This window comes from Citrus clementina, unplaced genomic scaffold, assembly GCF_000493195.1.
Source record: "Citrus clementina cultivar Clemenules unplaced genomic scaffold, Citrus_clementina_v1.0 scaffold_1, whole genome shotgun sequence".
Taxonomy (NCBI): domain Eukaryota; kingdom Viridiplantae; phylum Streptophyta; class Magnoliopsida; order Sapindales; family Rutaceae; genus Citrus; species Citrus x clementina.
Window position 1 is genome coordinate 12,874,848 of NW_006263303.1, and position 23,408 is coordinate 12,898,255.

Sequence of the window (23,408 nt, forward strand, 5' to 3'; positions counted from 1 at the left end):
ATAAGTCATTCTCCTTTGCGAAATGCGAGTAGAGCAGAAACATCCCTCCTTTGCGATGATTATTTGTCTGAGCATGTATTTTATTGGATTTAATGTAATAATATAAGTCTTAATTATGTATATCTGATTGTAAAGATCAATGTAATGTCTGCTATAATAGCAGCTGTAAATATCTGTGCAATACAGTAATCTAATGTGTAATCAGTATTAAAAAAAAATTACAAACTAAATTTAAGACAAAACGATGGTGCAATTGTGGTACTATACTACAGTTGCACCCAACTATTAAATCCAACCACAGTTGTCACCATAACTGAATTCAATGGGTAAAAATAACTACGATACTATAACTGAATTCAATGAGTGAAAGCAACTGTGGTATAATACTACAGTTGAACTATAACGAGATCCCCAAATTTAATTCAATCCAATAATTTCGCATAAGATCGGGTCGGATCGGACATTTTGCCCGCGAGTCAGTTAAGGCTGCTGTAGTACGTACATTTGACATTTACCACCTGAGTCACAGTCTCTTCCTTCCATCTTTTGCTTCAACTCCTTTTCTCACCCTCTCCGTCCGTTTCATAATAACTCTAAAGGCAAAAGCCAATCCCCTCTTTCTCTCTCTCTATGTCCTAGTCTGTTACAACTTACTCTTGTAGTTCAATGTTACCAATAGCATAGCAGCCCTGCATCTATGCTAGGGCTGCTGCAGCTGCTTAACAGAAAAAAATAAAAACCCAGATAAAAATGGTGTTTAAGAACAAGTTATTCTTCTCTTCAAAGAAATCATCAGACTCTTCGAGTCCAGATGGATCCAACAGTCCCCGATCTCTGGGATCGAATTCGCCGATCCGATCCGACAAGAAAAAGCCCAAATCAACCACATCCAAAGACGAGACTAGTACTAGTAGCTTCAGTGCTGTTGCCTGTAGACAAACCCAAGTCAAAGATGGAGTGAGAAAGAAGGAAATCAAAGGCAAGGAAATCATTCCAACAACTAAAACTACAACAACTCCGGCGAAACCCTCAGTTTCCAAATTAAACAAAGGTGGAGGAGAAGTGCCGAGTTCGGTGTCTCCTATACTGGCATCTTCGTTAGGACTCAACCGGATCAAGACTAGGTCGGGGCCCTTGCCTCAGGAGAGCTTTTTTAGTTTTAAAGGAGATAAAGGTTCCGCCACAACCAGTAATTTATCGAGGCCTGGACCTGGTGGTGGCGGTCGTTATAGCGATGGAAACTCAAGCTCCGGCAAGTCAGGTATTGGTGGCGGGAAAAAGAAGGAAATGTTAGATATGATGGAGAGTTTTGGTGTTGGCGATAATGTCTGTAATTCTAATAGTAAGTCAATTGGTGGTGGCGGTGGTGGCCTTTCTAGAGAACAGACTCCTAATTTTCTGGCAAAGTCCCGTTTGGTGACTGGTCAGTCATCTTCTGAAGCAGGTAATCTATTTGCTTTCACTTTTTTTTTTTTAAATTTTTTTAAAGAGTTTTAAATGGTTGATTGTTTAGCTAGAATGACCTACATATGGAGTTAGTTATATTTAATTTTATCTGCCAAGGACGACATAAATGATTGTGAAAACAAGGATGTCTCTAGACAATGATAATTTAGGTGGTTTGCTATCTCCAGTTTTATGCCATCTTTTGATGCCATGTTATAATTCTTGCTCTGTCGTTAGATTATATGCTGATACTGGTTTTAGGAACAATGGAATTTAGGCCAATTTTCTTATTTATGCCTTCTGAGACTCTATTTTGGCTGGATTCTGACTATGTTTAATGATCCTTTTGGCCACTCACCTTGTGTTCTATTCATCACGCTTATGCTTGGAGGAATTAAATTAGCTAATAGGAGTTATTAGTTTTATTAACTTATGGGAAATTGATATTTTTTGGAAACAAGAAAAGATATCTGGCCATTTAGTTTGATTTTTGCTCTTTTCATGCTTTATGATATAAATCTGAGGTGCATTAGTACTTTTGGAGTATAACCTAGCATCCCGGTATTTATTTGGACTATACTATGTAGTGTAAAATTTAAATGTATTTAGTTTACCGTTATTTAACTCAGTATATTCCTTAAGAGTTTCAAGATATCTTCTTCTTTGTTTATCATGACTGGGAAGTGTCAAAGGTATGACATGGGTGCTGTGTTATTTTTGTAATTTGTTTTTGGAGAGGGCTTATAATTGTCTATTTTTGAGTTGAAGTATACTCTTTTACAAAGTCTTTTGGAATGGAGCCCTCCTAGGCATTATGGGGCAGCTAGTTCACCAATAACTTCAGTATAGTGAAATTTTAAAATCATTTTTGTAACATTCTTAGCACACTGTAGTAAATGGCAAATTTGACACGATATATGGTGGCTCAAGAGGTTTGCAGATTAAGCCACGTACGTCTTATAGTATTATCTCAATAAACCCTCTCTGCCTGTTCATTTTCAGTTACAGCCTGATTTTTAAATCATTTTTGAAACATTATTAACGCAATGTAGTAAATGGTAAATTTGACTAGATATATGGTGGCTCAAGAGGTTTGCAGATTAAGCCACGTATGTCTTATTGTATTATCTCAATAAACCCTCTCTACCTGTTCATTTTTCAGTTACAGCCCGATGTTGTATTTTTACCTTGAAAGTCCATGATAAGTGATATCCTTGAAAAGGAAAAATTGAGAACAAAAGAAAGAAGAAAGATGAAAAAGAAGGAATATGTGAAATGCTGAAAATTGTGTTTAGTATTTATTGACATTATGAAAGGCGCTCACAGCAGTCGCTTGCAATGCCTGTTATGACAGTCATTGGCTTCTCGTAATGCCAGGTGACCTTTTTTCCCCATTCTCCTTTCATCCTCCAGATTGAAAACTTTTGGGTTAAGGCTCTCTTTCTTTGTGAATTAAACTTACTAAAGAAGAGGATAGGGAATTGCAGAATTGAATTTATTCTCTGCTCTTTTTCTTAGTATACATGAGACCTATATAAATAGGTAAAATACTATGCACACAAAAGGAAACCAAATAATTACATATTATACTTTCCTATTTTATAGTGTACACTACATCTATCATATCACATCTACAGCTGCCATATCCCTAATAATATGCTCATGATCCTGACTGAATAATCTCTCAGAATTCCAACACTTCCCCTCAAGCTGGCTAGAATATATCTTCCATGCTCAGCTTGCTAATTAAGTAATTGAACTGCCCTTTGTACAGACCCTTTGGGAGAACATCTGCAATTTGCTCTGCAGTGGGTATATAAGACATGCAAATCATACCTTCTTCAATCTTCTCTTTGATAAAGTGCTTGTCAACTTCCACGTGTTTAGTCCTATCGTGAAGAACCAGATTATGAGCAATTGCAATTGCTGCCTTGTTATCACAGTGCACTTTCATTGGTAAAATACTTTGAATTTTTAAGTCTTCGAGTAATCTCTTAATCCACAACACTTCACAAATTCCATGAGCAACTGACCTGAATTCAGCGTCAGCACTACTTCTTGCCACTACATTCTGTTTTTTACTTCTCCAAGTAACCAAATTCCCACCAACAAACGTATAGTAACCAGAGGTGGATTTTCGATCAGTAATGCTCCTAGCCCAGTCTGCATCCGTGTAGACTTCCACCTGAAGATGTCCCTGTTTTTTAAACAATAGACCTTTACCAGGAGTTCCTTTTAGATATATTAGGATTCTGAACGCAGCTTCAAAGTGTTCTTGTCCTGGTGAATGCATGAATTGGCTCACTCTACTCACTGCAAATGCTATATCAGGTCGCGTATGGGATAAATAGATCAGCCTTCCAACAAGTCTTTGAAACTGTTCTATGTTCCGCACTTTCTCAGCTTTAGCATGTTGGAGGTTCAAAATGGGATCTGTTGGGGTTTCAGCTGCTCTACATCCAAGCAAACCTGTCTCACTAAGTAAGTCAATGGTATATTTGCATTGAGTAACAAATATACCCTCCTTGGACCTTGCAATCTCCATGCCAAGAAAATATTTCAAAGCTCCAAGGTCCTTTATCTCGAAATCCTTAGCAAGTTCCTTCTTTAATTTGTCCAGCTCGCATCTATCATCATCTGTTAAGATTGTGTCATCCATATAAACAATCAAGATAGCTATTTTTCCTTCCCTCGAATGTTTATAAAACATAGTATGGTCTGCTTGACTTTGATAGTAGCCATGACCTTTTACGACTTTCCCAAAATGTTAAAACCATGCCCCTGGTGATTGTTTAAGGCCGTACAAAGACTTTTTTAGTTTGTAGACTTTTCCTTCACCAAATTTCTTCTCAAAACCTAGAGGGAGGCTCATATACACTTCTTCTTCAAGATCTCCATTCAAGAAAGCATTTTTTACATCTAATTGATGTAAGGGCCAATCATAATTTACAACTAATGATAAAAGTACCCGGATAGAATTCATCTTGGCAACAGGAGCAAATGTTTCTTGATAGTCAATCCCAAGGGTTTTTGTAAACCCTTTTGCTACAAACCTTGCCTTGTTCCTTTCAACACTGCCATCAGCTTAACATTTTACAGTAAACACCCATTTGCACCCTACAGTTTTTTTGTTCCTCGGTAGGTTCACCAACTCCCAAGTACCATTCTTTTCCAAAGCATTCATCTCTTCCATAACTGCTAACTTCCAACTCGGTTCATCAAGGGCTTCCTTGATAGTTCTTGGAACAAACAAGTCAGACACATTAGAAATAAATGCTCTATAACTATTGGACAGTCTATCATAGGATAAATATTTTGCAATGGGATTTTGGGTACACTTTCGAACACCTTTCCTAATGGCTATAGGAATATCATGATCTTTTGGTTCAATAATTGAAGGGGATAAAGATGAAGGAAGAACAGAAACATGATTAGGATTAGAAGGAACAAGACTAAGGTTGAAATTACCTGAATCACTTGGACCTTTTTCCAGAGATTCCGATTGACTTTGTGGTAAAATGGTTGGCTGGTCTTTATTCCTCTGCCTAGTCCTCTTTCGAGTATAAACCAAATACTCAGGTTCAGGAATATTTTTGTTCTTCTGTAGTGTTTCTTCCCCTGTTTGTGAATCAACTATGTTTGGTAAAGTTTGGCTAGTATTTTGATCAGCCTGTTGTTTTGTTTGTTTTTCAACATCTAGAGAAAGAGATAAGAGAATAGGTTTTGGTAGCGGATCCAAAGTTGTTTCCCAAAAATTTTCTCCCTTTCTCTCTATCTCCCCCTGAAGACAATTTTTGGAAAAATAAGACTGATTTTCTAGAAAAGAGACATCCATGCTTAAAAACGTTTTTTTTTGTTTGAGGATTATAACACTTGTATCCCCTTTTGTTTGGTGCATAACCAATAAAAACACACTTTTCAGCTCTTGGATCAAGCTTGGATCGAAATTTGCTAGGTATATGAACATAGACAATGCAACCAAAAATTTTTAATGGCAAATCTGAATTAATTCTACATGTAGGAAATGTTTTTTTGAAATAATCTAATGGAGTAACATATTGTAAAACACGAGTAGGCTTTCTGTTTATTAAATAAGATGCTGTCAAAATTGCATCTCCCCACAAATATTTTGGAATATGCATCGAAAACATTATGGCTCAAGCCACTTCTAGTAAATGCTTGTTTTTTCTTTCGGCAATGCCATTTTGTTGAGGAGTATCAGGACATGTAGATTGATGTAAAATGCCTTTTTCTTCAAAAAAATTCCCTAGATGTTCATTGAAATACTCTTTCCCATTATCAGAACGAAACAAACAAATTTTTTATTGAAATTGGTTTTCGACCATTTTGTAAAAAACTTGAAACATACTTTTTACTTCAGATTTGTCATTCATTAAATACACCCAGCAAAGTCGTGTGTGATCATCTATGAAAGTAATAAACCATTTTTTTCCATCCCTAGTAGTGATCCTAGAGGGACCCCACACATCACTATGAATCAAATAAAATGGTTTGGAGGCACGGTATGGTTTTGTCAAATAAGTAGCTCTATGGCTTTTAGATAAATAGCAACTATCACAATGAAGAGAATAACAATCCAAATATTGAAACAGTTTAGGAAATAAGCGTTTTAAATAAGGAAAATTAGGATGTCCTAGCCTAAGATGCCAAAGCATTATTTTTTCATGAGCAGAAATTGAACTAACACTACCACCATAGCCTTGAGCAGTTTTATTCTCGAAAGGATTGCTAACAAAATAATAAAGACCATGGACCATTTTAGCACTGCCAATCATCTTCCCCGAGTTCCGGTCTTGGAATTCACAATGAGAGTCAAGAAAGACAACACGGCAGTTAGAGTCTTTAGAAATTTTACTGACAGATAACAAATTGCAAGCTAATTTTGTAACATGAAGGACAGATTGAAGAGTTATTTGATTAGAAATTTCTATTTGACCTTTTCGTACAATAGGTGAAAAACTACCATCAACAATCCTTACTCTTTCATTTTAATAACAATGTGAATAATTACTGAACAAACTAGAAGAGGAAGTCATGTGATCAAATGCTCCTGAATCAATGATCCAGGGAGCAGAATTTAGACTACAAGATAGAGCATTAGGATCGCTACCTGTTTGTGCTAGAGCACTACTGGGAGTACTAGATAAAGAGTTGGACTTTAGCAGTTTCAGAAGATGGTCCATCTGCTCCTTATTGAATGGACTTTTCTCAACTTCATTTGTATAGGAGGTTGCTTGATTTGGTTTGTCACTCGGCTTGTTGCTCTTCCAATTAGCAGGTTTCCCATGGATCTTCCAGCAGTTGTCTCGAGTATGGCATGGTTTATGACAAAAATCACACCATATCCGAGGTTTTTCATTCTGCCTTTGCTGATTGAAAACCTTATTTGCAGTTGCATCTGATGCAACCATGGCTGAATTTTCAACAGGGGTAGCAACCCCCTTCTTTCCAAGCATTACGTTCCTGCGACTTTCCTCCCTTCTTACTTCGGCAAAGACCTCACCAATAGCGGGTAGAGGTTGGCGAACAAGAATCCTCCCCATAACCTCATCAAAATCTACATTTAATCCAGCCAAGAATTTATAAACACGATAATCTTCTACCATCTTTTTGTTGTGATTGTAGTGTGCTGTTGATTTCCATTCATAGTCATTAAACAGATCTAAATCTTGCCACAGCCTCTTCAGAGAATTGAAATACTTGGTGACGTTGTCCTCTCCTTGGCGAAGTTCACCAAGCTTTGTTGTCAATTCATATATTTGGGACAGATTTCCCAAATCTGAATACATCTGGTTTACATTATCCCAGAGTTCTTTGGCTGTTGGGTAACACATGTAATTGGAGCTGATATCTTCCTCCATGGAATTTACTAGCCATGTTATCTCCATAGAGTTTTCAGCATCCCAAGTTGCATAAGATGGGTCTCCTTTTGCTGGTTCCTTCTTATCTCCAGTCAAATATACATCCGGACAGACTGGGACCAACGCAGGAAATTATCACCATTCAGTTTGATATTAGTGATTTGTACAGAGTGGGAATCAGAAATAGGGACATGGGTTTCTGTGGTCGTCAATGGGGCAGTTCTGAAAGGAGTAGATTCAGATGTAGTTTCTGACATGGTGGAGCAACACTAGTTCCCCTTTATACATATATATGTGTGTGTGTGTGTGTGTGTAAAAGTCAGAGAATAAATCCTTGCTCTGATACCATAAAGAAGAGGAAAGAGAATTACAAAATTGAATTTATTCTCTGCTCTTTTTCTTAGTATACATGAGACCTATATAAATAGGTAAAATACTATGCACACAAAAGGAAACCAAATAATTACATATTATACTTTCCTATTCTTTAGTGTACACTACGTCTATCATATCACATCTACAGCTGCCATATCCCTAATAATATGCTCATGATCCTGACTGAATAATCTCTCAGATTTCCAACACTTACTATATCACCAAGTTTCAAGTAAGGTGATGAGTTTAGGTAGTAACATGAATTTTGTGAGATTATTTATAAAAAAATTACTTTGAAGAAAGATATATTGTGGAAGAGGACTTAGCTATGGAAGTTGATTTTGAGGACCCAGAATTTTGTGGTTTTTGGTTATATAGTCTTTATTTTTGTATTTTGACATGGACATGGGTTCAGGAAATTTTATAAAAATGGCAAATATAAAGCAATTGAGCTGTATGGGCATGGGTTCAAAAAAGTGAAAAATTTGAAGATTAAATGGTGAGTAATTGATCACTGCACTAGCATAATTGAATTGGGATTCCAAAAAATTAGAGATCTGAATTTTAATTAGCACTTTTGCAAGAGATTATAGTATTTAGGAAAATGAAAGATTGGAATTTTAAGAAGCATTTTTACAAATGATGATAGTCTATTCTGCTTACGAGTTGGGAATTTATGGTGTATTAACCAACAATGTTTGTTAGTTTGTCTGATTTTTGTTCAAGAGAAAAAGAAAAGTCTTTTGACACTCCCATAAATTGGCAATGGATCAGACTGGGCAGATTGGATCATCTGGAGTTCATGTAGGGCTTCAGGAAGTAATGCAGAAATAAATATGTTCAAGTAATTCTTGTGAAGTCTTTTATGCTAATCATGGTTAGGAGAGATGACTAGTACATATGGAACAGATACTAACAGAAACTAGTGTGTGTATTTAGAAAGCGAACATTAAGCAGTTTATATTATTTGCAGTAGATATTTACTTTTCTCTGTTAGTGGTCCCCATAATTTCTCTCTGTTTCTCTCTTCCTGTTGACTTATGGTGTTCAACCTAAAGATGTTCTTGGATAGTTACCATGAGTTTGTTAGAGAATCTCATTGCTATTTTCTCTGTCGTTGGCTTTCAATCATTTCTCTGTGTTTGTATGTGTGTTTTCATTTAATATTGGTTTAGACAATTACCAGTATTTTGCTAGACAAGCACATTGCTATTTTCTCTGCCCCTCACTCGCCAGCCATCACCATCATTATCATTATCATCTCTCTTTACTTACCTTGTTTGGTAACTCACATAGAAGACTGGATTTCTGTGTACATGATAATTCATTTCTTCAGTTGTCTTCACCCCTCTTTTTGTTGTGCTCTCTGCATTTACTTTTGGGCTGTAATATTTTTCCTCATTTGGTTTTGCGACTCTTTCAACTTTGCTTTCATTAAGAAGATTGGTATCTGTTTGACATACCATGCAATACTTAAGTTGATCCAGATATGTCTAAGATTACTTTAAAGTGATTTGGAAAATTTATTTGATCTCTTTTGCAATTACTATCTTTGATACATAGTATTATCTTAGCAGCACAATGTGAATCCTCATGGGGCCCTGCTGGAAGCTTAAGTTCAGATGTTTGTACACCAGAGGTACTGTTGAAGGGATCATCATTGATGCTCTTCCTGCATTCGTAGTTTATGTTCTTATACAATTCTTTTTTTTCTACTTGTCATGTTTCTAGACTTCATATGATTGTGAGAACCCAAAGGAATCTGAATCCCCCCGTTTTCAAGCTATACTCCGTCTCACTAGTGCTCCTCGAAAGAGGTTCCCTGGTGATGTGAAAAGTTTCTCGCATGAGTTAAACTCCAAAGGTGTACGGCCTTTTCCTTTTTGGAAGCCTCGTGGCTTAAATAATCTGGAGGTACTTTCGTTCTTTTGTATTTTTTTCCCTTGCTGGCGATGGGTATATTGTGGTTTCAAATGTAAAATTTGTATTTAAACTGTTTGCTGCTTTATGCAGGAGATCTTGGTTGTCATTCGAACAAAATTTGATAAAGCAAAGGAAGAAGTGAACTCTGATCTGGCTGTTTTTGCTGGAGATCTTGTTGGAATTCTTGAAAAAAATGCAGAAAGTCATCCTGAGTGGCAGGAAACTATTGAGGACTTGCTGGTTTTGGCTCGGAGCTGTGCTATGACGTCACCTGGAGAATTTTGGCTTCAGTGTGAAGGCATAGTTCAGGAACTGGATGATAGGCGTCAAGAACTTCCTCCGGGTACGCTGAAGCAGCTTTATACTAGGATGCTTTTCATTCTAACAAGATGCACCAGATTATTGCAGTTCCACAAGGAAAGTGCATTAGCTGAAGATGAACATATGTTTCAGTTTCGTCAGTCCAGAGTCCTACATTCTGCAGATAAACGAATCCCTCAAGGCACCCTAAGGGATGGGAAAGGTTCAACCATTGCAAAGGCCTCGAAGGCAGCTTCAAGTAGGAAATCTTATAGTCAAGAGCAACATGGCCTCGATTGGAAGAGAGACCATGCTGTAAAGCAGGGGAATATTCTTTCGCCTCCTGGTGATGATAATGCAAAGAGCTTGGAGTCCTCTGCTGCCAGAGATCGAATGTCCTCTTGGAAGAAACTTCCATCTCCTGTAGGAAAGATCATGAAAGAAAGTCCTACATCAAAAGAGCAAAATGATGGTAAAGTTGAACCTTTGAAAAGTTCAAATATCAGAAGAGGACTTTCTGAGATCGATTTGACAGCTAAGCCATCTGAATTTCCTCCTGCTGCAGAAACTCTGGAACATTCGTCTAAGCACCAACATAAAGTTTCTTGGGGTTATTGGGGAGATCAACAAAATATTTCTGATGACAGTAGTTCAATAATTTGTCGAATTTGTGAAGAAGAGGTCCCAACATCACATGTGGAAGACCACTCAAAAATTTGTGCAATTGCTGATCGATGTGATCAGAAGGGTCTAAGTGTCAATGAACGTCTTCTCAGAATTTCTGAAACTCTTGAGAAGATGATGGAATCCTCTGTACAGAAGGATATCCATAACGTTGTTGTAGGTAGCCCAGATGTTGCAAAAGTATCAAATTCAAGTGTGACAGAAGAATCTGACGTTCTCTCTCCGAAATTCAGTGATTGGTCCCGGAGAGGCTCGGAGGACATGCTTGACTATGTTCCTGAAGCTGATAATTCTGTTTTCATGGATGACCTGAAGGGTTTACCTTCCATGGCATGTAAAACTCGTTTTGGTCCAAAATCGGATCAAGGAATGACGACATCATCTGCTGGCAGCATGACTCCTAGGTCTCCTTTATTGACACCAAGAACCAGTCAAATAGACTTGCTATTGGCAGGGAAGGGTGCTTTGTCTGAGCATGATGATTTCCCACAGGTATCCTTTTGCCTATTAATTCGTACAAACAATTATCTTTGTAGTACGCTGCATCGTTCGACTTCTGTTTTTCAATCATTCTCTATTTTGATTTTGTTAGATTATATGAATTTATACTCATGGGGCATATTCGTCTGTGTACAAAGTGTTGAAAACAGCTCCAAGATCTCTGTATGTCTGCAATATATTAAGTGCCTAACTGTTGTTCTTGGATAACTTTTGACTGCTTAGAATATAGTGTTTGGGTCGATATTTGTTTGGTCTTGGATGTCTTCTTGGTTTGCTGTCCTCGTGTTCTCTGTACTTTTTTCATACCATAATTTTATAGTGCAAAGTCATATCATGATAACATTTTAGAGTGGAAAAAAGAAAGAAGTCTTAGGTGGAGTGTGTTATTGTTTTCTAACATCCATTTTATGTTTTAAAAAAAAAATGTGAAAAACATGTTTGTTACACTATTTTCACAAAATGCCAAGGGAAAAACAAAATTTCCTTTTTCGAACTTTTGTGAAGAAAATTGGAAACACCATTGGTGTTTTCAGCTTTTTTTTCTTTGTGGAACATGGATTCTCTCAAGGTGGTACGTATTTTCCTTTTCACTCAATGACAAGACTCTTTTATCCTGATATACCTTACATGCAACTATTTAAAGTTGTACTATGCCCTATTATAATTTTGTATTTTCTTATATGAAGTGAATGCCATGTGCGGCCCAATGGTTTTCAAGTAGCTTTATTTGGATGGGCATCTTAGTTCGAATTTTGGGGGAGGGAGGGCTAAAATGTTGATTTGGGCTTAGCCCACCCTCCAACCTTCGAAGAAAAAAAAAATGGTGAATGCCAAGTGTCAAATTTACATCAATAAAACCATCTAAACCAAATAATTGAACACTGCCAAATGTTTGTGAAGGCAACTTGATAAAAAATATGTTTATAAACATTTTTAACAAACTTTTGATAGACCTATTTGTTTTCAGGTTTCTACCAGATGCTCGTTCATTTTTTTTTTCCTCTCTTCCAAATATTGTTCCAAAACACACTATCAAACATGCGTTTAAATCCAAAAACTTCAAATCTAAAACACCTCATTTTAAAAAATAAGTTTAGGAAAAACTATTTGGAAAATGATATCAGATGCACCCTATGGGAAGCATTTCCCTGAAATGAGGGAAATATTAATCTAAATGGTCGCAAGGTTGATGATTTGCCCATTATCCTTGGTAAGCTGCTTAATGCAGACCCATTCTTGCAACCATTTTACCGACATCCAAGGTAATATTGCGGTTGCCATAAATTGAGAATATAGAAGGCTTCTATACATTGCAATCAAGATTTATGTAAGACTTATTAGCTTCTCCACCATTCTATTAGCCTATTTGATAAAACTGCTCATGTTCCTTTGTTAAAGAGTAGTGTGATAGAGAAATATGGTTCAGGAGTGTAATGGTTAACTCGAGGACAACCTGATAATTGTGTTTCTGAATTCTGGTGACAAAACATCAAGAAGTTATTATATTCAATATGGTTTTGAGGTAGAAGTGTAGACCGATGAGTACACTGAATCTAATTTATGCCAGAGTATTCAATAAGATTTCAAGTAATTGCATCTTTTTTTAATGAGTAGCTTACTACTAGAAGGGTATTTACACAATATACATTCGCTGTACCTATTTTATCATAGTGCTTGCTATTAATTATCGATAAGTTGGTATACAATTTGAAATACGACAGCATTGGGCTAAAATTCCCTGATGACGCAGATGAATGAACTTGCTGATATTGCAAGATGTGTAGCAACTACGCCATTGGACGATGATAGCTCTATACCATATTTGCTATCTTTCCTTGAAGACTTAAGGGTTGTAATTGACCGTAGGAAGTTTGATGCACTTACAGTGGAGACCTTTGGTGCTCGTATTGAGAAGCTGATTAGGTGAGCATTATGTCCTCTATTTGCTGAGCACCTCAATCTAAACTGGCACGTTTACCTTTCAAAGCAAGAGTTTGCTATTCTTTTTGTAACTTTTATAACTAGAGATCATGAAGGGTTTGATTGGGACTTGGAACTATGATTATGTAGGGAGAAGTATTTGCAGCTTTGCGAGCTGGTGACTGATGATAAAGTTGATATTACTAGCACTGTAATTGAGGAAGACGCTCCTTTGGAAGATGACGTTGTTCGTAGCTTGAGAACAAGCCCCATACATCCTTCGAAGGACCGTACGTCTATAGATGATTTTGAGATAATAAAACCAATCAGTCGTGGGGCATTTGGACGGGTTTTCTTGGCAAAAAAGAGAACCACCGGTGATCTTTTTGCAATAAAGGTACCTACATTTCATGCTGTTCTGTAATATTTTTTCTTATTTCCCCTCAATTTTTTATCCTTTTTGTTCTAATGAAAGTGGTTCGCAATTTGATTCACTATTGACATTGCTTCAGCTATTTGACAACATTTGAAGTATAAAAGCTCAATTTAGTAAAATTCATGATATTGATATCTTTTGCATCCTGTCTCTTCAAACTATTTGTGACATAAGTTTGTCATGGTTATTGGGGCAGAATCTCTCTTTATCTCCTTTTCTTCTCTTTTCAATTTCTTTACATAGTTAGGTCTTTGTTTGTAGCTTTAATCCGGGCCGTCCTATATTGAAACCTTCGTGCGGACATGTGTGAAACTCTTAAAAAAATTATTTCGATAAGCTAATTCACTGGAAAGAGGGCACAAGTCCTCATACTCTAAAAATTTGTATTAATTGCACATCTATATAGACCCCATTTTCTTTCTATTAACTGAGTTACAGTTTCCCATTAAAATTTAAACATAATTCACGAACCTCGGCTCAGCTTAATTTTTATACATTGGTTCAGCACTAAGATGCAGTTCTTTGGCCTTAGTATGGCAAGTAGAGGACTTGGATGATATGAATGATCGGATGTAAAAGGTAACGCCATGGGAATTGGTCGATAGGAAATGTGACCTTACTCGTTTTGATTGATGATACTTGCACACTCATGCCTTAGCAAAACAAGACACCTATTCTTGCCTAGCTGCTTCTTTATATTTGACTATTTAGAATCCTAGACTTAAGAAGAAGCTCCTGACTCAGAAGGGTCTTACGGAAATGAATGACAAACCAATATGGATGTGCCTCTGGACCCCAATGGGAGTGGAGGCTTGACGAATTTGAGAAGGTGGATCTTCCAAAGCCTTTGTTTTTTTAACCTTCTTTTCCTTCTTGTGGAGCTGATCAAAGAGAGGAGGAGATGAGATCAAATCCTGCTTCAGATTCCTTTCGATGGAAGGAAAGGTGGGACCTCGGAACCATTAGTGGAGAAGCTTAAAAGAAAAAAGACGGATGTTTTTGTTGTTCCAGATATGAAGGTTTACGGACTTGTATTGATACTTATTATGACATTCTGTACATTCATTGCAGAATTTTTATTCTTGTCATGCCAGTTTAAAGCAAACTCAGTATGATGTTACGTCGTTAGGGTTAAAAGTTGATTTGTTGATTAAATTGGTTAAACTGCCTTATTTGTTTCAAGCTAAAATTGCTAATACTATGACATGAACTCTACTGAGGTGCCACCGAAACAAGTTGATATTATAGAAATCTTTGAACAGCATTGCTTTACCCAGCACATGGTTCGTTGGAATTGTAAATTAGTAACTTGCAGTTTAGATTTTTTTTTTCCGAAGTTTTAATCTGGGATATAGTCCTTTTTTTTCCCTCAAAAAAAATATTCAGGATATTGTTTTTGTGGTAGAATAGTTGGCTTTTTCCTCTAGTTTGGCTTTTACCATTATGCCTCTTTTTTCCTTTTGCTTTATTCATTCATCTTGGTTATATTCATCATAACTCGAAGTGTCCAATCATGTTTTGTTTATTGGACAACTTCTCTGGTTTAGTTTTGTAAACTTAAGTTGTCTTTTTTAACTTGTAGTATCTGCAATGTTACTTTATCATTTATTCTACTATGTTTATTTTGTTTTCTTTCATCATTGCAGTATTTAGCAAGTCAGTGCTGTTTGGGAGGGCATTTAGAAGTTTATATCTCTTTCTGGCAGTAATATTGTTGTTTGGTACACTGAGTTGGTCTGGTCTGAATAGTCCAAACTTGATTGTTATTTTTGCCATATATGTTAGGTTCTCAAAAAGGCAGATATGATCCGCAAAAATGCAGTTGAAAGTATATTAGCAGAACGCGATATTCTGATTTCAGTTCGCAATCCTTTTGTGGTGAGCGGGTCTACCTTGCGAAGTGTTTTGCATCGATATGGAAATTGTTATCCTCTTCTAACATGAATGGATGCTGTATCAGGTTCGGTTCTTCTATTCATTTACATGTCGCGAGAACTTGTATCTTGTGATGGAGTATTTGAATGGAGGGGATTTGTATTCGTTGTTGAGAAATTTAGGCTGCTTAGATGAAGATGTTGCTCGTGTATACATTGCAGAAGTTGTATGTGCTTTTTCTTTTTCCCTCTCTTTTGCCTATTAGATTTTTTTTTTTCCTATCCAACTCTTATTTAGATCAATAACTTGTCTAATTTAAGTTTATTCTCTCTCTCTTTTGGGTTTGGGTTTTTCTTTTCCCCAGGTGCTTGCTTTGGAATACTTACATTCTCTGCGTGTGGTTCATCGTGATTTGAAGCCTGACAATTTGTTGATTGCACATGATGGTCATATCAAGGTAACAAATTTCTTTTTTTTTTGGTTCGCCTTGCAGAATGTAATGTGTGTGCATCTACTAAACTCCTCACTTGTAAATCTGGTTTTAGTTGACAAGCACATACTATCCTAGTCAAACATTTCCTGACTTGATCTCTAACAAGAAGGTCCTTTATTTCCTCTGAGCAGTTGACAGACTTTGGGCTCTCAAAGGTTGGTCTTATCAATAGCACAGATGATTTATCTGGTCCAGCAGTTAGTGGCACAACTCTTCTTGGGGATGAAGAGCCACAGTTGACCGCTTCTGAGCATCAGCAAGAAAGGCGGAAGAAACGTTCTGCTGTGGGCACACCCGACTATTTGGCACCAGAAATACTTTTGGGGACTGGACATGGTTCGTATAGCCTTTTTTGACTTTAAGGTGCAATAATTATCTTCTTTGTCATTTTATTTCTATTACTGAACTTCATGCTAAATAATGGCAATTCTTAAAGAAATATTTATGCAATGAAAGCTCAATGATGCTAGATTTGAATGATTTATACTGGTAAACTATTTATTTTTGTTCTGTCCAAAGTTTTAGTAGTTTAGAAATGAAAATTGCCATGAAGTATGATTTTTTTTGCAATTTTAAAGCCATAGTGACATCTGATTATCTTGCTTTTTCTTTTTCACCTGTCAAAGCTTGTTTTCTTTAATTATTTTATTGACAATATATGTAATATATTCATTTTCATCAGGCACAACAGCGGATTGGTGGTCTGTTGGCATCATTTTATTTGAATTGATTGTTGGCATACCACCCTTTAATGCTGAGCATCCGCAGGTTAGCACGCTTCTGAGAAAATGCCAGTTATTGTAAATGCTAGTTCTGTTTGTTTTTACTCTCTTTGATGTAATGCATTTTCTTTTATCCTCAGTTTCTTTGCATTTCATTTGGATATCATTTGTTTATCTCTAATATTTCGTTTCTTTTTCTCTGTCCCTATGTTTTAGGTTGTTACTGCCTGTGTATATATTTATGGGGATGGATCAGTAGACCCCTAAAACTACACTTTTACACTAATTTTATATTAAAAGCATATCAGTGGTAAAGATTTAATGGTTTTAATGCATGTGATGTGATGATGACATGGGTATTTATCATTAATTGAGGTTTTAATGCATGTGATGTGATGACATGGGTATTTATCATTAATTGAGTTAGTGAGCTTTCTCTCTCTCATTTATCATTCTCCAACCTTTCTTTTTTTTTCCCCCTTTCTCCCTGACTTCTATTTCTTTTGTAACTTTATTTTTTATTCATCTCTTATCTTTTATCTATTGATTTCTCTCACAGATTTGTCCAAATGCAAATGTCTTTGAATTAAAGTTAAAATAAAAAATTTAAATCCCCAAAACTTGTAATCGGAAAGCCACCAGGGAAATCCCCCCCCCCCCCCCCAAAAAAAAAGTGTATATTAGTTATTTTTTGTGGGGTAATCTATATTTTGTACATTTTTGAATGTCAATCTATAAAATTTATTTACATCTTCTAATCTGCCAAATTTTAAAAGAGATAAAATAACAAAATAACAAAAAAGGAAGGAAAGGAATAATGGCAATAAAGAGGAGGTAAAGAGTGGAAGATGTTATAAAACATTGGGGAAGAAGATGGATGGGAGGAGAAAGAAGAGAGAAAAAGCATGCAATAATACTGTCCTAATCATAAAAAGATAAGGCCTAAAACTAGTGTAAAATTAATTGTACTAACTTATGTGGGTCTGCTAATCCATCCCCTTATATGTATGTACAGAGATTATCTGATCTTGATGTTTGGATCTAGTAAATTATCTGTACCTATTATGACAAATCTAGCTGCATTTAATGGTTTAAATCAGACTTACCAAATCATTTTGTTTACAGTCATCCATCTGATCATCCATTTCTCTCTTGTTTTTAGAGAGCTCCTGTTGAAACTCTAATATTCTCTCTCCATTTCTTCCCATGTCTTAGAAATGGCTAGGACAGATAATGAGTTCTAAATGCTTGCATATTGAGGCCAGTGAAATGCTTCACCTTTTTATACATTGACTCTCTGCTCTGTTCCATGCTAGAAGTAGAAGGATTCAAGCAACAAACTAAAATACTTATCCATTTCAAAATGTTCTAATATGAAACTCAAAAGCAAATACACAAAAATTGCTCTGTCAAACTTGATCATAGATTACAAATTGTGTGAAAATAGGAAGTCTGCAAAAATTGTAAGCTGAAAGCTTTTGTTATTTATTTTGGATTAGAAACTTTTACTAAAATCTTACAGTACGTCAAAGACCAAAAAACTTAAAAAGAAATCATGCACTGATAAAATCAAATTTCCCGTACAATTAACTTATTTGTGCCTCCCAAAACAGCTTTCACACCTTCAAATCACCAAATAGCCCTCAGTGCATACCCCATCAAAAACCTCAAGCCTCTTTTAGCTGTTTATAAGCAGGCCTTCTAAATCTTGTACTTGCAAATTTGTTGAAGGTGCTACTTTTGTTTGAATGTTTAGAGAAACAGTATCTTAATTATCAGATCAATGGCAGGGAAAGGAAAGAGTTATTGAGCTAGCTCAAATGACAGGAATATGTACATACATACATGTATGTATATATATATATATATATATATATATATATATATGTACACAATATTATTTGTAAGAAACTTCGAAATAAATTAATAATGATAGATTAAGGTTTCAAGGTGGACTAGAAATACACACAGACTAGATACAAAATTATTTTTAAGAAACTTAGAAATAAATTAATAATGATAGAATAAAGTTTCAAGGTGGACTAGAAATTCACACGGACTAGAAACATCAGTTACGTCTTGATTCACTCTATTCTTATATAACTGTTTTGTTTGATTGAGCTCTTAAGACTAATTCTTATTTTCTGTTTTGATTCCAGCAAATATTTGATAATATTCTTACTTAGAAATAAATTAATAATGATAGAATAAAGTTTCAAGGTGGACTAGAAATTCACACGGACTAGAAACATCAGTTACGTCTTGATTCACTCTATTCTTATATAATTGTTTTGTTTGATTGAGCTCTTAAGACTAATTCTTATTTTCTGCTTTGATTCCAGCAAATATTTGATAATATTCTTAACCGGAAAATACCTTGGCCTCGAGTACCTGAAGAAATGAGCCCTGAAGCTCACGATCTGATTGATCGGTAAGCAAATCTTTTGATTTATGTTATGTGGTTATTGCTATTAGGCACTTCACTTAATTACATCATTGGTTATCCGAACCTCTGGCCTATTTAGTTTCTTATCATGCATGCATGGAGGAATGCTTTATTGTCAGAATTATTTTTCTCCTGGCTGTAAACCCTTTTTGGTGCTATATTGGTAATTAAGGTAACCTGCCCAGCCCTCCACACACACCCCCCCCCCCAAGCCAAAAAAAATCACATATATGAAAGGTAACCTGCCTGAATATGACTAGTAACTTAGACGCGTCCATGCTTTTACTGTTTTACGTGTTCAGCACTATTTGTGTTTTTACCTGTATTTTTGCAAATATTTCTTCTTTTTTTTTGGATTTTGGTAATTAAAATGGTTAATCTCACAGACAACCCAAGGTTTGCCTTAAACACACAGCATTACTCAAGTTGGATCACCTCTGCTGTCAAGTGCCATTAAGAAAAGTTATTGCTGATGGAAATCTCGTATATGCGCTTTGATATAAGATATATGAAAATTAAGTGATATTATACTGCAACTTTGCAGAGATACTTCATCTTACAAACAGTATCTTGATTGAAACTTTTGGTGTAGTTGCTTCTCAGTCTTCCAATGAATGTGTGAGCACGGTCATTAATATGTTATTTACCCTTTAAAACATATTTCCTTTTATGCAGGGTGAACCCCGTTTTACTCCCCTTTTTTGCTTCCTCTGAAGGAATCCTTTATTTAGTACTGAATTTTCTTATGCGATATTTGTTAATATGCTGTGCTGTAAAGAACACATTCTTTACTAAGATACATTCTCAGGATTTATTAAGATTGACGATTTAGTACTTCTAACTAGTTGATTCTTAAAGATTTTTTACTGCTTCTGTTAAACTGTTACGCGTTTTCTTCATTTTTGAGTCGGTTTTCTTGTAATAGAGGCTAGTTCTACTGAACTGGTAAAGTTTATATGGTTGCCATTGCATTTAATTTCCAGATTTTTGACCGAAGATCCTCATCAGAGACTTGGCTCCGGAGGCGCATCAGAGGTGATCTTGGTTCTTTGTTCAAGTGTTTGATTCTTGTTTTTTAAGTATTTGGAATATATGTTTGCCTACTTTCCTTAGATCCTGAGCTAATACAAGTGAAATACTATCATCAGGTGAAACAGCATGTATTCTTCAAAGATATCAACTGGGACACACTTGCTAGGCAGAAGGTAGTGACTGTCTTGACATCATAAAGTATGGATGTCAATTCTTGCTTTTTCAGGTCTTAGATTGACTAAATCATCTTGTCACTTTTCCCAGGCTGCATTTGTTCCAACTTCAGAGAGTGCACTTGATACCAGTTACTTCACAAGTCGCTACTCATGGAATACTACAGATGAAAACATATATCCAGCCAGTGACTTTGAGGACTCCAGTGATGCTGATAGCTTAAGTGGCAGCAGTAGTTGCCTGAGCAATCGCCAAGAGGAAGTGGTATATAGTCCTAAAAATTAGCTTAATGGAATTGATTTGTGCAACTTTCAGTTCTATTATGGGTACATATTCTTTGAGGTTGATTTACATAACAAAACTGAACAGGGAGATGAATGTGGAGGTCTTGCAGAATTTGAGTCAGGCTCATCTGTTAATTACTCATTTAGTAATTTCTCATTCAAGGTAGGTTTTCCAGTCTTTTTTGTTAATTTTTCATTACATCTGTTTACTAACTGCTTGCTCAACACAATCTGTTATAAATTTTCTTCATTGTTTTCTTATAAGATCAGAGAATAAATAGATTCATATAAGAAAAAAATAATATATATATATTTTTTTTTCTTTACAAAATTGCTTTTCTATTTTATGAGTTTCACTACGACCCGCTATGAGTACTTGACTGTATGATTTTATTACCATTAAATATATTAAAATGTAAAAAATTATCGGATCTTCTATGGCATTATTTGTTGGTTGCTAGTCAATTATTTGTTATCTTCTTTTGGATTAAATTGCTCTGTTTCTTGTCGTTAAAACAGAGGAAAATAAAGGGCTAATTTTATTTAATTAGCACATAAAGGTTAATGCGAGACTATTTGTACCCATGAATATAATACTTTACTCGCCATTCTTTTATAAAATATGTTATCACTAAGTTATCCTTAATGAAAATTACTGTTTTGGACAAAGAATTTTCAATGTATTCTGTAACAATGAGATGTTTTCCTTTGCGGTCATCTAAAATTCATTTTCATTATTTTCATGATTGTCCATTTTATCTGTCATTGTAAATCTATATTCATTAAACTTCAAAACCGTTTCTTCAGTTTAATTACAACTAAATGCATATAATTCTGGTACTGGGATCTACTTTCAATTTAAGCATTATTTTTCTCATATACTTGTACAAATATGTTGTTTCCTTCTTTTTTTTAAATTTTATATAATACAGTTGTTTTCTAATCATCATACTTTGATCCCACACTAACTCTTGGAGGTTTGATTGAGTTTGTTTCACAAATAATGCCAGTGAACTTTTTATAGTCTGTGGACATGAGAAAATCAATCAACTATATTTCTGTCTTTATTTTTCCTCTTGGGATTCAATTAAGGGACAAAAACAATTAAGGGATAACAAAGAAGATCAGAGGAGGTAGAAAGAATTTTGTAGGTGGAGATAATGATAGAATGACAAAATAAATATGCAATAAGGGTTACTTCTCAAATGGGTGACAGGCTTACTGAGTAAATGGGTGTAAGGAGTAGTATTTCCGTTTCAAATATAGCCCCTCCCAAATTTTTTTTTTTTTTTTGTGGGGGGGGGGGATTTGTTTGCATATATAAATATCTGCATTATATAATTTGCTGAAGCTCTGTTTTTCTTTCTCGGTAAAAGACCTTTGGAGTTGATGTTGACTCACTTAGCAATGACTTTGGTGAAACCTGCTATAGCATTTTAGTTATGAATTGTGTTTATCCCCACATTATGGCATTCTGTTGAATATTTGTTTTATTTTATTTTGGTTTTATCCTGACTACTTAACGCTGTCATCCTCATACAACACTCCCAACTTTTTCTTCTCTAATTCTAATCTGCTTGTCATTATTAGAATCTGTCCCAGCTTGCATCGATCAACTATGATCTACTTTCTAAGGGCTGGAAGGATGATCCACCAAGAAATCCTAATGCATAACGAGTATATCCTGGTATTACTATTTTGCATAAGTGGATGAGGTCGTATTTTGGCCATCTCGTTCAGCAGTGTTGTTTGTATACCTTTGTACATGTATGGTATTTGTAGTTCTTGTCATTTTCAGTTTTTAGTTCTTTTTTTTTCAATAATATATGTTCTCAATTTAATTTTGATATTTTACGTTTTCAGAGATAGAAGAAAACATGAGATAGAAACCGCTTCGGGATGTGGTCTTTCTCATATAGGTAAAAGCTTCAGGCTTGGGTTTCAATCTTTCATTTGAATTTTGTTTGAAGCATTGATTACATACATTGTTGTAACAAACTTACAAAACACACCTACAAATGACCGATGCTTACATTCTGGTCTGTGGTGCGTACCTTCCTGATTTTTTGATCCACACCAAATGAGAACACATCCCATTGTGTTTAATTCTCATCTAACATGTTGATTTTACATTTTCTAATCTCTGTAGTTTCTTTGAATTCTTATGATGCTGGTCTTTTTTCTAGTTTATATGCTAGTAGGTTGAAAAATGTCTGTCAAATTAATTAAATTGCTTGAAATTCAGAGTGAATCTTAATAGTTAATACTTGGGGCTAAATGTAACCAGCAAAGGGACTGTTTTCAATTTCAGTTTTTTTTTAAACTTGGAGATCATAACGAAGGTCTGTTGTGCATCTAGTTAAGATGTTGGCTGGAGCCTAGGGTTTCTTTTCATATTACTATTATATTACTTAATTCATTAAGTTGTTTGGAGATTTTTGTTTTGGTTTCGTAGCTAGGGACAGTTTATTGTTATCCTTTTGGGTTCGGTCGGTATGGCCAAATAGTTCTTAATATAAATTTTTAAAGTAATATGTTTTATTAATAGGATCTACAATCACTTACAGCCTTTTTATGTCGCAAATTATGTAACTACTTGAACTAGAGAGACTTTTTTCTCCTAACATTCTTGCTCTTTTTCTCATCATCTTATGATAGTCATTTTTGGTATTGAATAATGCATAACGGAGAAAACAATTGAGTAAAAATTCAAATGTGCAACAACTTTTTTTAAGGTAACTTTGTAAGATTTAAGAAATTATTAAATCAAGATCTAAAGGTACTTATGCAAAGACAAGGCCTAACTTTAAATTACGTGTAACAAGCGTTTTGTAACGGTAGGAAATAAGTGGTGAAATGGATAGAAAAAATAATTGAGGTAACAAAATATCGTTCTCTCTAATTTTTTCGCTACC

At 35.3% G+C, this 23,408-nt stretch overlaps 1 protein-coding gene across 9 annotated transcripts; it reads left to right on the forward strand.

Annotated features, from left to right (window-relative positions):
* Positions 1-489: 489 nt before the first annotated feature.
* LOC18054978 (probable serine/threonine protein kinase IREH1) lies at positions 490-22,605 on the forward strand. 9 transcript variants are annotated; one of them, XM_024178416.1, is made up of 19 exons: positions 490-1,444; positions 9,278-9,342; positions 9,435-9,617; positions 9,717-11,102; positions 12,862-13,034; positions 13,182-13,428; positions 15,253-15,345; positions 15,428-15,568; positions 15,707-15,799; positions 15,967-16,171; positions 16,518-16,603; positions 18,581-18,628; positions 18,900-18,988; positions 19,987-20,038; positions 20,152-20,208; positions 20,300-20,473; positions 20,579-20,656; positions 22,084-22,260; positions 22,357-22,605. In XM_024178416.1, exons 1-18 carry the CDS (start codon positions 751-753, stop codon positions 22,165-22,167), a joined length of 3,948 nt encoding a protein of 1,315 aa, XP_024034184.1. In that variant the 5' UTR covers positions 490-750; the 3' UTR covers positions 22,168-22,260; positions 22,357-22,605. The 9 variants fall into 9 exon arrangements, with proteins under 9 accessions (XP_024034184.1, XP_024034185.1, XP_024034189.1 ...); XM_024178417.1 differs by having other exon boundaries at positions 22,084-22,180; XM_024178418.1 differs by having other exon boundaries at positions 491-1,444; positions 9,281-9,342.
* Positions 22,606-23,408: the final 803 nt, after the last annotated feature.